This window comes from Zosterops lateralis (assembly GCF_965231275.1).
Source record: "Zosterops lateralis genome assembly, chromosome: 25".
Classification (NCBI taxonomy): domain Eukaryota; kingdom Metazoa; phylum Chordata; class Aves; order Passeriformes; family Zosteropidae; genus Zosterops; species Zosterops lateralis.
Genome location: NC_139785.1, coordinates 3,311,263 through 3,328,719, shown reverse-complemented (window position 1 = coordinate 3,328,719; position 17,457 = coordinate 3,311,263). Strand labels below are relative to the sequence as shown.

Here is a 17,457-nt window from a genome sequence, read left to right as displayed (position 1 = left end):
AGTGTCCATCCCATGGATGACTCTGCTGGGTTCATTGACCTCTTGCTGTCCTGGACAGAAAAGGAAAGTCCAGTTTTTCTCCCTTAGTCCGGATGCTGACTCACCTGAGTGGGGAAGGCAAACAGCCACAGGGCTGGTGTTTCACTGGTGTCCCAGTGTGCTTCATCAGCTGCTGGGCTCTGCTGTTTGAGTTACTCACCCTCTCTTGGTGCCCCAGGCCTCTGTCACTGCTGAGCGAGTTCTTTCTCCCAGCCTGGCCCAAAGCCAGGGGCAATATTTGGGTGTTTGGTGTTTCACTGATGCCCAGTGTCAATCCCAACCTGTTTTGCTGAGAGCTGGAAACCTGTCCCAGCTCCTCTGTGCCTTCCCTTTGCCTGCTCCCAAATATCCCAGCTCCTCTATCCCTTCCCCGTGCCTGCTCCCAAATCCTGACCTGCTCTGGGGTGGGACTGATGAGTTGTCCCAGTGCTGTTGTGTCAGTGCCCACCATCCTGGTTTCACTGGATGAAGGAGCCACTGTTCCCAAATTTCTGCGGCCTGGCCATGCCCAAGCAGCTCTGATGGTAACCAGCCATCCTGATCCAGCCAGGGAAGCTTTTCCTGCCTTTGGGGTGTGTTCACACACCCTCTGCTGCTCCAGAGAGTTTCCAGATTCCTTCAGCCCAAGAAACTTCCTAAAATCTCACTGGATTGGGCATCACTGATGGTGCTGTGATACTTTCCCTGATTTCCTGTGAGCACCAAGCTGGGGCCACCAGTTCAGCCCGACTGGGAATCAGCTGGCTCTGCTCAGGGCCCAGGGAGGATGAGGATGGTCCTTGGCACTGCAGATACCACTGCAGGTACTGACCAGCTCTGATGGTCACCAGCTGTCCTGGTCCAGCCAGGGAAGCTTTTCCTGCCTTTGGGGTGTGTTCACACACCTTCTGCCTGGTCCATGAAGCTTCCAGTTCCCTTTAGCCCAAGAAACTTCCTAAAATCTCACTGGAGAGACCAGGTCCCTTCAGCCCAACAAACATCCTAAAATCTCATCACTGATGGTGCTGTGATACGTTCCCTGCTTTTCTGTGAGCACCGAGCTGGGGACACCAATTCAGCCCCACTGGGAATCATCTGGCTCTGCTCAGGGCCCAGGGAGGAGGATGATGATGGTCCCTGAGCCCTGCTGGCTGTGGCACTGCAGGTACCACTCACTGCAGGTACTGAGCAGCTCTGATGCTCACCAGCCATCCTGGTCCAGCCAGGGAAGCTTTTCCTGCCTTTGGGGTGTGTTCACACACCTTCTGCGTGGACCATAAAGCTTCCAGATTGCTTCAACCCAAAAAACTTCCAAAAAATCACACTGGAGAGAGCATCACTGATGGTTCTGTGATACTTCCCCTGCTTTTCTGTGAGCACTGAGCTGGGGACACCAGTTCAGCCCCACTGGGAGTCAGCTGGCTCTGCTCAGGGCCCAGGGAGGAGGATGATGGTCCTTGGCACTGCAGATACCACTGCAGGTACTGACCAGCTCTGATGGTCACCAGCTGTCCTGGTCCAGCCAGGGAAGCTTTTCCTGCCTTTGGGGTGTGTTCACACACCTTCTGCCTGGTCCATAAAGCTTCCAGTTCCCTTTAGCCCAAGAAACTTTCTAAAATCTCACTGGAGAGGGCCCAAGAAACTTCCTAAAATCTCACTGGAGAGACCAGGTCCCTTCAGCCCAACAAACATCCTAAAATCTCATCACTGATGGTTCTGTGATACGTTCCCTGCTTTCCTGTGAGCACCGAGCTGGGGACACCAATTCAGCCCCACTGGGAATCAGCTGGCTCTGCTCAGGGCCCAGGGAGGAGGATGATGATGATGATGGTCCTTGAGCCCTGCTGGCTGTGGCACTGCAGGTCCCACCCATCATCTCCTCGTTCCCACTGCCAGCAGCGCAGAGACGTGGACAGACAGGACTGGAATGCAAATTCAGCTCCGTTCCCTCGCACAGACTATCGATTCCGTGCCTGGCTGGCTCTCCCCTGCTAAGAGGCCACGGGCAGAAGGCAGCAGGGTGAGGAGGAGGAGGAGGAGGAGGAGGAGGAGGAGGAGGAGGAGGAAAACCTGTCACGATCGTTCGATGCGGCTGCAGAGCCAATGGGAGGAGGATGCTGTGGATTGGGCTCAGGGAGAACAGGGCTGGGGGGGTTTGTCTTGGCAACAGCACAGAGCAGCTCTGCCCCCTCCCAGGCTGGAAAGTTCCTGATGATGTCCCTTAATGTATTTGTCTCGCCCATGCCAGGCCCGTACGTGATCTGGGTGACTTTGCCGCCTGGTCCCTCTCTTCCCTGTGGCCCTCTGGAGAGGCTGGGAGGGAATCTTTTCTTCCTTTCTCCTGCTAAAACCAGCGAGTGAGCTCAAGGTGGAGAGATCAGCTGCTGGATTCAGTGCTGTGCGAGCCCTGAGAACAAAAGGGAGTTTGGAATGCTCTCTTTGTGGTTGGTGTTTTCCTCTTGACACCTCCCCAGGGCTGTCTGGGGCTCAAAAAGCCACTTTTGTGCCAGTTTTTTGTGGCAGCAGGAGCTGGACACCTGGACTGTGTTCCCAAAGAGCCCTTCCATGGAGCCAGGTGAATCCCTGCTGGAAATCCAGGTCACTCTGGTCTTGGTTAAACCCTCCCTGTGACCTGTGGGCTGAGAAAAGCCCATCCTGCCTCTCCCCTTCTCTGCCCTACAGCAGGAGCTGCTCTTTCCATCTCTCTGCCTCTCCCCAGCTCAATCTATCACTGCTTTCACCAAAAAAAAAAAAAAAAAAAAAAAAAAAAAAAAAAAAAAAGGTTTTTTTGATTAAAAACCCCCAAAAACCAGGAAAACAGCCGAATTTGTCCAACCATTTTCTGCACATTTATCAGAGGCTGGCACTTCCAGCACGGTGACCTTCACTGTCCTCTCCTCACCTGCCTCCTCCTCCTCCTCCTCCTCCTGCTGCTGCTGAGCATCCCCAGGTTCCTCTGGCAGGATTTTTTCATGCTGGTGGTGGCAGCCGTGGGCTTGGTGAGCCCTGTGTGTGTCCAGACAGAGGGGACAATGACAGCAGCACCGTGGGGACCTTGGCGGGGTGGCCAATAATGTCTGGGTCAGGGAGCGTCGGGGAGTTTAGTCAGCTGTCATCGCTTCTTAATTAAAAATAGCTGAGACTCACTTGCATTCCTGGGCTGTGTGCTGCCTCATTTGTCATCTTGTCCTCTGCTCTCTGCAGCAAAGCCCCTGGAACACCTTCAGGAGCAGGAGGAGGGGGGAGATCCCTGCAGGTAAAGGGAGCAGGAAATCTCTGCCAAAAGCTGCTCCTTGGGGCAGGAGTTGAGCAGGGTTCAAAGGGGATGAGGACACAGAATAAAATGTATTTATTTTAGATTTATATGTATAAATTTAATATATTTATATTTTTATATGTATAAACAAATTCTATATTTATTTATATACATAAATAAATATAAAATATTTATATACATAAAAACTCCCACAGGAGCGTCAGGAATAGATCAAACTCTCCTGGGAGCTACAGGAAACTTTCCTTGTGGACAAACCAACTTCCATTTTTCCATCTTGAATTTCCAGCTTCTTCCTCTGTCCAATGCTCCCAAAAAACATTTTTTAAAATTATTTTTCAGCCTGAGGCAGACCTTTCCTAGGTACAGAAGTGATTCCTAATTCCATGCTAAATGGAATTTGGTGCTGTCTGTGATTGCTATCACCTTCCAGGAGCTTTCACTAATTTATTTGGGATATTCCTGAGGGATATTCCGAGCTGGGAGTTTACCCAGAGCTTCAGGAGCTGCAGAGGGAAAGAACCAGCAGGCTGTGATATCCTTACCGAAGGAAAATGCCAAAAAAAAAGGATTTACTGCGATTCTCACTAGTGCCCAGAGCCAAGGGACACTTTTGGCATGGGAAGAACTTTTTCTGGCTTCATTTTTCCAAGTAAATCAGAGGTGGGAGAGCATGAGGCCACCTGACTTCCCGCACTGGAAGTTCCATCCGGATTAACATATTTGATTGTCTGGGCTTGGCCTGATTTCCGTGGATGTCACTGATCCATTTTGGAACCCGGTTACGTTTTCGGTCTCCACGGCCTTGGGTGGTGATGAACTCCCAAGGAGTTCACTGAAATGGAATATTGCTGGGGGAGCCCATCCAGGATGTCCTGTACAACACCATCAACCTGAGGGAGGGAAGGGATGGCTCCTGCCTGGGTTTAGGAATTTGCTGATCCCAAAACCTGGGATAATTCCCCTGAGAGCCCCAGGGAAAGGAGACAGGACCAAACCCCCCAGTCCTGCCCACCAGTGACCAACTGGGACCAGTCTGGGCTCCCCCTCCTGCTGCTGAAAGGGGATTTTTCTGGCCATACAGTGTTGCTGTTTCAAACACACAAAGAACGAGGCAGATCAAGCAAGGAAAGATTCTGATTTTATTTTTTGACTTTATTTTTTTATACATTTTTGGTCAGGGGGCAAGAGATTGGCCATAGAGGTTGCCACCCCTCTGAGCTCATGGTGAATATCACCATCAATCTCATTTCTCCTCTCTGAGAACGACTTGTAAACACAAGTGGATAAATTCTGAAAATATACATTGTTTTCATAAAGCTGGGTAAGAATCTTATTGCAAAAATTCAAAAACTCAGAATCAAAATAATTCCAAGTGACAATACAGTGATGCCCCTCCCTCCTGCTGACTTGACTGAAAATCCAGAGACACTTCTGGATGTTCTAAAACCAATTTTATTTCCTGCAGAGGGAAAATTTCACATGCAGCTTATGGGATAAATTCAATTTATTATCTTCAAACTGATAGGGTTTTTTTTGTTGTTTGTTTGGTTTTTTTTTTTTTTTTCCTTAGTCCAGTTTAAGAAAGTTGTGGAAGAGTTCATAGGGATAAACAGGAACTGAAGTGATTTTTTCGAGGATTTTAAGTTGTTCTGAGGTGGGCTGGCACTGAAAATCAGAAGCAACAGGTAAAAGCTCATCTGCAAAGCTGAGGACTGAGCTCTGTGTTAGTCGAGACACTGTCACTGCAGAATCATTTTTTTTTTTTAAACTAATTAAGCTCTGATGACTTCAGCTGTATTTTCAGCCTCTGATTAAGGGCATGATACTAATTAAACTCTTGAATTATTAAAAATGCAAATAATCAGACCTGTGTGCAGCAGCAGACTTGCTTTTCCACGCTCCAGGACAGCAACGGGAATATTTGACAGAGTCCCTTGTGGTCACAAGTTTTTCTTTTCCCTTTTCTTTTTTTTTATTATTGATGGCTGAACTCCACTGGATGCAGAACTGAGACAATTCAGCTGCTGGGGTGTAAATGTCTCCAGTGCCTTGCAGCTACACAAAGAACTTTGATTAAAACACGGCAAGTTTGGGGAGGAACTCTGAGGTTTTTTGCCATCCCAGCAGTGGCATTTGGGCTGGATGGGCTGGACTGAAATACCAGCCAGTCCTTGGGGATGTTTCCAGCAGCAGCAGCAGCAGAACTCCTGGAGCTGCTTTTATTTCCCACTCTGTTGTCGTGGCTCAAGGAGTGGAGCAGGATGGATTATTCACACCTCCAGCTGCTGTTCCCTGCACTCCCTGTGACACTCAGGGATGTCAGAGAGGTGTCCCCACCCCAGGATGTCTCACTGGGGCCTTTGCTTCAACCCCAGGTGTGTTTTGGGGTCTCACTGTGTCCTTTCCTTCAGCCCAGGTGTGTTTTGGGGTCTCACTGGGGCCTTCCCTTCAGTCCAGGAGTGTTTTGGAGCCTCACTGGGGCCTTCCCTTCAGTCCAGGTCTAATTTGAGATATAGCTGTAGCCTTTCTTTCAGCCTGGGAGTGTTTTGGGGTCTCTCAGTGGCCTTTTCTTCAGCCCAAGGTGTGTTTTGGGGTGTAACTGCAGACACTCCTTGAGCCCAGGTGTGTTTTGAAGTCTCACTGTGGCCTTCCCTCCATCCTAGTGTGTTTTCAGGTCTGACTTGGGCCTTCCCTTCAACTCAGGTCTCATTTGAGGTCTCACTGCAGCCTTTCCTTCAGCCCAGGTGTGTTTTGGGGTCTCCCTGTGTCCTTTCCCTCAGCCCAGGTCTGTTTTGAGGTCTCACTGTGGCTTTTCTTCAGCCAAGGTTTGTTTTCAGGTCTCACTGTGTCCTTCCCTTCAGTCCAGGTCTAATTTGAGATCTAACTGTGGCCTTTCCTCATCCCAGGTGTGTTTTGAGATCTCTCAGTGGCGTTCCCTTCAGCCCAGGAGTGTTTTGGGGTCTCACTCTGTCCTTCCCTTCAGCCCAGGAGTGTTTTGGGGTCTCACTCTGTCCCTCCCCTCAGCCCAGGAGTGTTTTGGCCGTGGCCCTGCTGTTCAGGAGGGATCTGAGGGAGGTTTTGGTCTCTTTGCTGCCACATCTCAGCAGGCACTGAGCCCCTCTTGGGAGGAATGTCCATCCTGCTGCACAAACACACCCCTGGGAGGGGTTTTGGGGTCACAGAGGGGGCTCCTCTGGTGGTGGAGAGTCCTGCAGGGGTGTCCTGAGCTGGGCTTTGAGCTGAGCTGGGCTTTGAGCTGAGCTGGGAGCTGTTGCCTCTCCCTGTCCCCCAGTGTCACTGTGTACCCGGATCACGGCGATTTCTGTGTTTATTATAAAAAACCCTGTGCTGTGCCAGAGCCAAGAGCTGCAGTGGTACCTCGAGTGCCACTTGTGCATCTCTGCAGTGCCCTGGTCACCCCTTTGGGGCCATGGGACTCGTGCCTGTCCCCTCCTGGGGACACTCTGGAGGCTCTGCTGGCCCCGGGACATGGGAAGGACATTCCAGGAGCCAAAGCAGTTGTGACCTGCCCAGGGGGAAGTTTCTGCCTTGTGCCTGGTTATCTCCTCACAGAGACAGAAATTGAGTGCAGGGGGCACTGTTCAAATGCAGCAAGTGCAGCTCATACTGAATAACCTGTAAATCTCACCGGGGTGAAGTGACAACAAATTACTGGAGTCACTCATCAGACAAAAATGACCCAGTGGCTGCAGTTGAGACCAGTCAATGGCAGGTGAGGTGGTAAAGCCATGAATTTTTTGGTTCTCCTCCTGACTGTCCTTTTAGTGTTGAAACAAAGGAAGAGCTGGTCATTACTTCACCTATGACAAGGGATTTTTCTTTTTTTTTTCCCCCTCCTCCTGCTCTAATGGGCTGCAGGTGTTTCACAGCCAGCCCAGGCTAATCAGGACAGACTTTCTGGCCACAGGCCAAAATTATAAAACTGTCCAGGGAGAGAAGAAAAGAAAAGACAAGGGGTGTGGGGGGGGGGGGAGTGTGGGAAGGAAAAAAAAATAAAATAAAGCGAGCGAGGGAGTCACTCCATGCTGAGATTTTGTACTTTTGTGTCTCCTGAAGTGAATACATCAGGAATCAAAGGTTTGAAAAGTCATTCAGCCCCTCCAAAGGAGAGGGGGAACCATCTGCACGCCAGGCTGGAGCTCTCCCCTCCCCGTGGCACCGGGGTAACCCTGGAGCAGCTCCACCAGAGCCACAACCAGCCCGGGAGGGTCTGGGATCCTGGCTGGCTGTGGGCATCTCCCTGCCAGGAAAACCACTGGGCCCAGCCCTGGGCTGCTGCATCTCCATAGTGACAGAGCTGCCAGGGAACCACTGGGGGCTTGCCCACTCCTCATTAATTAATCCCCTTTTTCGACAAAATTTGAGCTGCCAAGACAAGGCAGAGCTCTGCAGCTTCTCACCCTGGTGGGTTTTAGTGCTGCCTTGTCCTGGACAGCAGTTCTGTGTCTCCTGGGGAAGCTGGAGCAGAGCTGGGAGCTGTGGGGAGGGAGGATGGGCTGAGTGAGGCTGCAGCCCCCTGTGCCCCCTGTGCCCCCAGCCCCCTGTGCCCTGTTTGGGGAGGCTGCAGCCCCCTATCCCCCTGTTTGGGGAGGCTGGAGCCCCCTGTGCCCTGTTTGGGGAGGCTGCAGCCCCTTGTCCCCCTGTTTGGGGAGGCTGGAGCCCTCCCCAGGTGCTGCCCTCCTGGGTGGGGGCCAGGCAGGATGGGGGGCACAGGGAAAAGCTGGCTCCGGGGCTCCCAGCAGTGGGTTTGCCTTGCCCCAGGCACTGTGGCTAATGCTGAGCCCCCCGAGGAGCCCCTGTCATTGTGGGAGAGCCCTGGGGACCCTCCTCACCTTCAGCTTCCTCAGGCAGCCCCTGAAGGTGAGTGAGATGTGTCCCAGCCTCAGGGCACGTCCCTGGGAGCAGTGAGGGTTTGGGGTCAGAACTCCAGGATAATGAGAGGAGTGAATTCACAGAATTCCAGGTGACAGAGCCCAGCCAGAGTCTCTTACCCAGATTCATTCAAAGCCAAACACTTTGTTTTATTTGTTTATCTAAGACAGAGGTTTGGATCCTTAGCAGAAAAGAAAAAAAACCCAACAAAACCAACAAACAACAAACCCATGAGTGATTGATGTTAATTATTTCCATTTCAGATTCCTGTTGGCAGCTGGATGAGGAGGCAATGCCAATGCCATGGCCAAGGAGGGATTGCCAAGGCTCAAGTTTGTGTTCCAAGGGAGCCCCAGCTCTGTGTCACCTCTGCACCAGGTCAGTGCCTCATCCCTGGAGTCGCTGCCACAGCCCTGAGGACCATCCCTGGTCACTCAGGCTCTGCAGGTTTTAAGGGTGATCCAAATGGCACAGTGGAAATTCCCTGGTATCAGGAATTAAATAGTAGCAAGCCTGAAATGACTCAATAAATTGTATTAGATCGATTTTTTTTTTTCCTCAACTGATGAAAAGTTGCAGAAAGTGCTTTATAATCAGGCAGAGTGAGTCAGTTTTGAATTTCCTGCTTTATTTATTTATTTATTTATTTTTATTTTGCATTTTGTAGTTGTTTGGGACAGCCTGTGAGTTCTGGCTCGTTGTTTGCAAAGTGCTGAGAGCACCGAGACACCTCTGAAAACACAAATAATGGTGGCAGTGACCAGCAGCTTATCAGACCTTTTCTGATGGCTCAGAAATCCCTGAATTCCTTTATTCTCCACCCCTTGGAGCATCCTGGGCTTCAATTCCTGGCTTTGGATGGCAGCAAAGCCCAGCTGGGCCGTGGAGATGGGATGCAGAAGCACACGGATTTGGGGTGGCAGGGACATGACTTCATGCTCCTTTCTCCTGCAGCTTATCTGAGGGCAGGAAACTGGGGGCCTTATCTCTTTCTGAGTGGAAAAACTGATTTCAAGGGCACATGTTTGAGCCGGGTTGGCTCGACTTAAACCACGGAATCTGACGGAGCCTAATTAGAAACCAGGGATGGCTCCCAGCACTTAAAGGTTTTGCTTTCAAGGTTCTGATGAGCTGACAAAACAGATTAGTGAGAGGTGGGGTTGGTATGAGCCACGTTTGGCGTTTTCCTGCTTCGTGGCAGCAACGAGAGGCCCTGGGAGGAGACCAGAGCCCCCTGTGCAGGAGCCTGGGTGAATTCAGTCCAGGTTAATGCACAAAACCTGGGTGAATTCAGTCCAGGTTAATACACAAAACCTGGGTGAATTCACTGCAGGTTAATGCACAAAGCCTGGGTGAATTCAGTCCAGGTTAATGCACAAAGCCTGGGTGAATTCACTGCAGGTTATTGCACAAAACCTGGGTGAATTCACTGCAGGTTATTGCACAAAATCTGGGTGAATTCACTGCAGGTTATTGCACAAAATCTGGGTGAATTCACTGCAGGTTCATGCACAAAGCCTGGGTGAATTCACTGCAGGTTATTGCACAAAACCTGGGTGAATTCACTCCAGATTAATGCACAAAGCCTGGGTGAATTCACTCCAGATTAATGCACAAAGCCTGGGTGAATTCACTGCAGGTTAATGCACAAAACCTGGGTGAATTCAGTCCAGGTTAATGCACAAAGCTCCCAGACAGGACGGGCTGTGCTGAGCTGGAGATGCTGCTGAGTTTAGGACTAAATGTTGTTTAAACTACAAGAGGAGAGATTTAGATGGGATGTTAGGAAGGGGATCAGGCCCAGAGAAGCTGTGGCTGCCCCTGGATCCCTGGAAGTGTCCTGGAGCACCCTGGGGCAGTGCAGGTGTCCAGGGATGGCACTGGATGGGCTTTAAGGTTCCTTCCATCCTAAACCACCCTGGGATTCAGTGAAGGACAGCCCTGAGGGCCCCAGGCTGATGCACAGAGAGCTGGCACTGCAGTCTGCCAGCTCCCAAACCCTGCTGGACTGTCTGTGGGCAGGGCTGAGGATTTCAGCAGTCCAAGGAGAAGCCTGCAGTACTTTTCACACTTTTCTTTCCAAGGTTTGTTTTTCTCCGAGGCAGTGCTGGATGCCTGTGCTCCCCACACTGCCCAGGGCAGGGCTGGATGGGGCTGGGAATGAGGCTGGTGCTGAGGGCAGGGCTGGTTTATACTGGACACCACTGCAAACCTCCCAGCCCAGGGCCCAGCAGGTGCTTTTGGCCATCCAGGCTCTCCCGAATTCCAACATCCACCTCTGCTCGTGCTGCTGTTTGCAGTCTGTGTCAGAGTTTGCAGTTTCCCTGGAGTTTGCCAGGGTTTTCCTCCCAGCCCCTGGAGCCCCAGGCAGGGATCTGAGCCACCCCTGACAGGTCCCCCTGCCCTCCCTGCTCTCACACGATGAGAGGTTTGAGGCTGAGCAGACAGCTGGTACTGCTGCTCTCCCAGGGCAGCCTCTGTGTCTGGCCTCCCTTGTTTCTGTCCAAATCCCATCTGAGTCCTTTCCAAAAGTGGTTCAGTCTGTGAAACCCCAGACCAGGTGCCTTTGGCCGGGCTCATTCCTGAAATACCAGCTAGGAGAGAAAAAAAGCAGCTTGGATTGGGCTTGAAGTAAGTAGGAAGTTCATTTCAAGCTGGTTTTGGTTTGGTTTTATTTTTTTTTTTTCTGCTCACTTAAAGCATTTGAATCTTCCCTTATGCTTTCCAGATAGAAAACTGACCTTGCTTGGACCAGTCCCTGGTTTTTAGATTTGATTTATTGCATCCTCTTTTAGGAGGGTTTCAGAATCTCCCAGTGCCACCCTGCAGGCTCTGAGGCCTCTCCTCTAACACACCCTCCCTGCACCTTGACCTCGGGGGTGTTTCACAAGGAGTGAAGCTCCCAGCAGGTCAGATGGGAGGTTTTGCTTTCCCATTCCACTCCTTCTTTTGCCAAAACAGTGAGGGGAAAAAAAACCCCACCCAATAGACCTCACCAGCCAAACTTGGTGGAGGAGTTTAAAAGCTCTAGTGGCCTCTGAGCTTTGGTTTAGTTCTGCATCCCTGTTCCCCGCCAGGTTTGTCCTCCAGACAGTGCCCCAGGGCTGCCCACCCTGCCCAGGAGATGTGCCCTGAGCTGGGAGAGGAGCTCTGCCAACCTCCTGTGCCTCTGCAGCCTTGCCCAAAGCATCTGCTTTGTTCCTGCTGCTGGGCTGCCCTGAATGGCCCTTTTGTGTGCTCTGCCCACGGCCCCAGTGGGCTGGGGGAGCCTGAGATAAATGTGACAGCTCCTGGACACCGAGCCTGCCCTGTGTGTCCCTCCTGGTGTTTATACTGCTGTGCCGCCCCCAGCTCGGATCCTGTCACCACAGGGCGACCCAGGGGCTGGGGACAGCTTTGCTGGGCCGTGGGGACACAGCTGGGACCTGCCACTGAGCTCTTTACCCTGAGCAGTGCCCTTGGCTCATTTGAGGGGCAAACAGAGGTGTGGGACAGCACAGCAGAGCTGGGCTCATGCAGGGGGGCAGTGGCTGTTCCTTTGCACACCTGAGCAGCAGCTCAAAGAAGGTTTCCATTGGCTATTTTGGAAAATTTGATTTATACTGAAGACCAGGGAGCAGAAAGAAGGGTTTCTGCCTCTGGAACTCACAGGCCAGCTGCTGGAGTGTCCCCAGTTCCAGGGATCACCCAAAGCTGGGCTCCTGCAGGGGGGCAGTGGCTGTTCCTCTGCACACCTGAGCAGCAGCTCAAAGAAGGTTTCCATTGGATATTTTGGAAAATTTGATTTATATTTAAGCCCAGGGAGCAGGAAGAAGTTTTTCTGCCCCTAGGACTCACAGCTGGTGGAGTGTCCCCAGATCCAGGGATTACCCAGAGCTGGACTCCTAAAGGGTGGCAGTGGCTGTTCTTTTGCACCTCTGACCAGCAGCTTTTTGATGCTCAAAGATGAATATTCTGGAAAATTTGATTTATATTTAAACCCAGGGAGCAGAAATAAGTGTTTCTGCCTCTAGAACTCACAGGCCAGCTGCTGGAGTATCCCCAGTCCCAGGGATCACCCAGAGCTGCAGGGTGGCAGTGGCTGTTCCTTTGCAGCTCTTTGATGCTCAAAGATGGATATTCTGGAAAATTTGATTTATATTTAAACCCAGAGAGCAGAAAGAAGGGTTTCTGCCTCCAGGACTCCCAGCTGCTGGAGTGTCCCCAGTCCCAGGGATCACCAGAGGGAGCCCAGCCCTGCCCTGGCTGTCTCTGGACAGTGTTTGGCTGCTTTTATCTCTCCGGGCTGTCTGGGGGAGTCTGTGCATTGCTGGGCTCCAAATCTGCACTGCTGGGCTCGGGCAGCTCAGGGGCCAGGGGGAGGGAGATAAGGAGAGGGGGAAAGGTGGGAGTGGAAAATCCCATCTCTGAGGAGATGAGCTGGGCTCACTGGGCTCTTGGGAATTGCTCAGGACGTGCCCAAGTGGGTGTTTCCTCATCTCCTCTTTTCTTTCTTGCCTCTTTTTTTTCTCCCTCTTGAAGCTCAGGAGGAAAAGCTGCCTAGAAGGGCGTGGATGAGGGAATCCCAATCTGGGGGATTGGGAATTTATCAAATGTCACTAGAAAGTGTCCCAGGTAGGTGGAACCTTCATCCACCTCAATTGCAAAGTTGCAAAGATTTTCTTTGCATTCTTTCCCTTTTTACCTGGATTTCCATTGCCCATCACCTGCTCAGTCCAGTCCCTGCCTACACCTGGATAGGAGGATGTTGCAGTTTGTTAATTTTTGATTTTTGCTGGGGGGAGGTGAATCCAGGTGGAGGAAAAAAATTCTACCAGATAAAAGACATTATTGCTGGAGGATGAGAGGGGTGGGAGGTGCTGCCTGAGAGCAGAGGAGGGGCTGTGGAGCAGGCCAGGACAGCTGGCTCCTTTCAAGTGCCTCCCACGCCAGCATCAAAGTCCCCCCGTGGATGTCACACTCTGCTCTGAGATCTGGGGATCTCTCACCCTGACAGGGATCAGCAGCCCCTGGTGTGTGCAGGCAGGGCTGGGATCACAGCAGGCTCACACACCTTCCCTGTGCTGCAGGGACTGCTGGCCTCAGCCCTTTGTCTGCCCTGCTGAAATCAATAAATGCCTCTGCAGGCACCTGTGAGCGAGGTCGTTGAGGAGGGCACCCGGCAGCTTTGAAAAGGAGAAGGGTTTTGATCCAGAATAGTCCTCATGTCCTACTTTCCCAGTCCCCTGGGCCAGCCTGTTCCTGGAGCAGGGCTCTGAAAGCAAAGAGAAGAGAATTGTCTCCTCTCAGGGCTGATCTGAGGAATCTGGTGTTTCTGCTGTCTCCAATCCTTTCTGTCCCCTCCAGCTGTCACCTGTTCCCTTCCTCCTGTGCCTCTCATTAACATCTCGGGGACAATTAGCTGAGGGATGACGTGGCAGGCTGATCATTTAGTTTCTGGTTGTGATTTAGTTTCTCTGGTTGCTCAGGCATTAATGGGAATTGTTGGTGTCTCTGTGAGCCCAGGCAGGTTGATTATTTAGTTTCTGGTTATGATTTAGTTTCTGGTTATGATTTAGTTTCTGGGTGCTCAGGCATTAATGTGAATTCTTGGTGTTGGTGTGAGCCCAGTGCTGCTTCATCAAGGTGAAAAGAAATTTGGGTTCAGACCCCTCTGGCTTCAAACCCAGCTCGACCCCAAAGGGACCCAGATTTGATTTGACATGCAATGCACATTTCCCCTGCATTCAGCCCGAGCCCAGGAGTGACACAGCCCCATTCAGAGCCATGAAAACAAATGCAAATCCCTGTGCCGTGGTTTGTTCTGCTGGATTAGCCCCTTTCCCCCCCAGATTGATGCAGGGGCATTTGCAGGTGTTTTTTCTCTGTGGTAGTCCTGGCATGCAGGGCTTTGGAAGAGTGGCCACTGTGGGCTCTGGGAGGGCACTGCCAATAAAAAAAGGGATTTTTTTTTCAGGATAAAAGGGTGGATGCAGAATCCTGACCCTTTGGACCACATACCCTCCCATCTCTGGGATTCTTCATCATTCCTCCGACCTTCCTGCAGCACTGGAGGATTTTCACTGGAAAATAAAGCAGCCTTGATAGGATGGGCCTTTTTAATTTTATTTTCCTTTTATTTGCTCAGGGGTATAAAAACGGTATCTTTTAACCTGTCAGTTTGCGTTTACAACACAGCTGAGGTTTGAAAGAAGCTGTCCAAAATGAAACCCAGGAGTAATGGGAGTGTGTTGGGAGAGCCAGTAGGCATTGAATAGTCTCTGTGGTGGCAGAAAAGCCTTAGGCTTCAACTGATTGCTAATTACGTGCCTTTATTCCTTTTTAAGAAAATACCATGCAAGGTTTGTGAAGGAGGTAAAGTGTGTTAATCTGTGCAGAGTTTACCAGTTTTGGGGTTGGTGGTTTTTTTTCCCTTTATTTTTTTCCCCTTTTATTTAAAAAATAATAAAAATTCCTCATGCCTCCATTTGGTTTTACAGCCTGGTTTGAAAACGGAGCCACATTCTCAAATCCTGCCACCCATCTCTTAGAGCCCCTGTGTAAAGGGCACAAGTTATTCCACCTTAAAAAAGAAAAGGAAAAAAAAAAGAAAAAGGGAAAAAAAAAAAAAAAAAAAAAAAAGAAAAAAAACCCAGCTCAAAACCCACGCTGTGCAGAGAGGGAGAGAGTTACAGCAAGTGGGCCCCCCGCTTTTCTCCGAGGGGGAATGTAAGCAGATCCTGCCTGAAACTGCTTCCCTCAGCAGTTTTCAGCTTGTTTTAATTGGCCTGGCCTGAAAGAATTCTGAATGCTGTACCTGTGCCAAGGAAAATGCAAATGTTTCCCTGAGCCTGGGCTGGTGGGGCCTGTCCCCAGCCTGGACACAGGGACCGGGTGGGAAACGGGCAGGGCTCGTCCTAACCCAGCTCTGGGGGACAAAGGGCTCTGGAAAATTAAATGTGAGCAGGGAGAAGTGCTGGGTTACCTGCTGGAGGTCCAAGGGGTTTGGAAAATCCAGTGTGAGCAGATAGAGATGCAGGGTTAACTGCTGGAACTCCAGGGGCTTTGGAAAATCAAATGTAAACAAGGAGAAATCCAGGGTTAACTGCTGAATGTCCAAGGGGTTTGGAAAATCAAATGTGAGTAGGGAAAAGTGAGGGGTTACCTGCTGGAGGTCCAAGGGGTTTGGAAAATCAAATGTAGGCAAGGAGAAATCCAGGGTTACCTGCTGAATGTCCAAAGGTTTTGGAAAATTAAATGTGAGTAGGGAAAAGTGAGGGGTTACCTGCTGGAGGTCCAGGGGTTTTGGAAAATTCAGTATGAACAGGGAGAAATCCTGGGTTACTTGCTGGATGTCCAAAGGTTTTGGAAAATCAAGTGTGAGCAGGGAGAAATCCTGGGTTACTTGCTGGAAGTTCAAGGGGTTTGGAAAATCAAGTGTGAGCAGATAGAGATGCAGGGTTAACTGCTGGAGGTCCAAGGGGTTTGGAAAATCAGATGTGAGTAGGGAGAAATCCAGGGTTACCTGCTGGAAATGCAGCAAATGGAGGAGCTTTGTGTTGCCTGGCACTGGGCTGGGGGGTCCTTTACTTCTCCCTTTCCACCTTTTGGTTGATCTGTGTAGTTTTCCTGTCAGGAACGTGCCCTGGGGCAGCCCTGCAGCCCCTGGGGATGGGGCTGGTGGGTGTCCTTGGAAAACTGAGCCCCTGCACTGATCCCAGACCCCCAGAGCTGCAGGGATGGGCAGGGTGGGCTCTGGGACAGGCCCAGTTCCCATTTGGCTCCACTGGATGGGAGCTGTCCCTGGTTTAGGATGTGTTTGTAGGGGCACAGGGCAGGACTGCAGCCCCAGATCCCATTTTTGTGCTGTTTGTGCCCTGGAGATGCTGCACAGGATTGTCCTTCACTGAGCCCCACAATGGTCTGGGTTGGACAAGATCTGAAATATCTTCTCCTTCCACCTCCCACCATCCCAGGCTGCTCCAGCCTGGCCTTGGACACTCCTGGGGATCCTCAGCTGCTCTGGGCACCCTATTCCATCCAAAACCTGATTTTTTAATGCTGTTCATCTCCAAAAAAAAAGCTGCATGAACCCCCCAAAAACACCCCAAGAGACACCAAACCAAACAAAACCAGCAACAATTCCTTTGGAATGACTGAGTTTTGTGTATTTCCTGTGGTTTTCCGCACCCCGTGTGGGGCTGGGCTCCAAAATCCCCTCAGAGATGGAAGTTTTCCTCGTGCTGGGCATCCCTCAGGGTGACCATTCCTAGTGCAGATAACTCCAAAATATAAATATTCCTGATTAAAGGCACGTTTTTAGGCATCCATGAATCATCCCTCCTCCTAAAGGGCACATCCTAAAGTTCTGGAATGAGAGAATAAGGAAAAAAAATTACCTGGCTCAGCTTCTTCTTCTTCTGCCTCGTGTCAAATAACAGCCCAGCTGTGATTTGGGAAAAGAATTAATTTTCAATAACTGGTTGATCAATTCTTTTCTGTCTCTGCAATTCCCTATCCAGTAATGAATGTGCATCCTCTGCATTTTTTCCAGAGAAAAATCCAGCATCTTGGGGTATTTAAAATTAGATCTGTATACATTTACAGGGTAATGATTATCCTGAATTTCATCCGAGGCAATTAAAAAAGCATCATGATGACATTTAAGGTGATATTTTTCTCCCCTATGTTAAATAATTATAAATAATAATAATGATTAAACAAATTATTCTGTTCCTCCCAGTCTGGATCAACCTTTAGGTTAATAATCTAAATCATTAAAATTCATCTGTCTCTCCAAGGATTGAGTAGTTAAAAAAAAAAAAAAAAGAATTAAAAATTGGAGGAACCTTTCTGCAAGAGAGGTGATTGATAATTACCAAAGCAAAGATGTTTTGTGAGTGAAAAATGGGGCAGCTCAGCAGATTGATTGGGTGTGATGCTGGGCAGGTTGAGGTGATGTTTTCAGCAAGTAAAGTTCTTTTTTAAATCAGTTTTTATCAACTGGAATCTTCTCAGGGATCAAGTCCAAGGCTGTTTCCCACCAGGCAGAGCTGTGGGGTGACCTCAGGTCACTGAGGGCCATTTTTGGAGATTATTTGTTAATTGGGATAGGAGTTAGACCCTCATACCTGTAAATTTTTATTATTGTTCCTCAAACTGTCTCCATGAATGAGATTTTCCTTGACTCACTTCAATCATTTAAAATCCAGAGTTGAGCCTGGTAGTGTCCATCATTTCCTCTGCTTCAGGGCTGGTTGATTGATTCACCTCCAGAGCTGCTTAAATCT

At 50.2% G+C, this 17,457-nt stretch overlaps 1 protein-coding gene across 1 annotated transcript in view; it reads left to right on the top strand.

The window, feature by feature from the left end:
- Nucleotides 1–8,459: 8,459 nt before the first annotated feature.
- Nucleotides 8,460–17,457, top strand: part of LOC310918922 (uncharacterized protein) — a gene marked incomplete at its 3' end in the record, with an annotated part of 75,861 nt that continues 66,863 nt past the window's right edge. Inside the window, exon 1 of the mRNA XM_083877936.1 lies at nucleotides 8,460–8,566. Coding sequence (XP_083734062.1) covers nucleotides 8,492–8,566 — 75 coding nt within the window. The 5' untranslated portion in view covers nucleotides 8,460–8,491. The remainder of the gene's footprint in view (nucleotides 8,567–17,457) is intronic.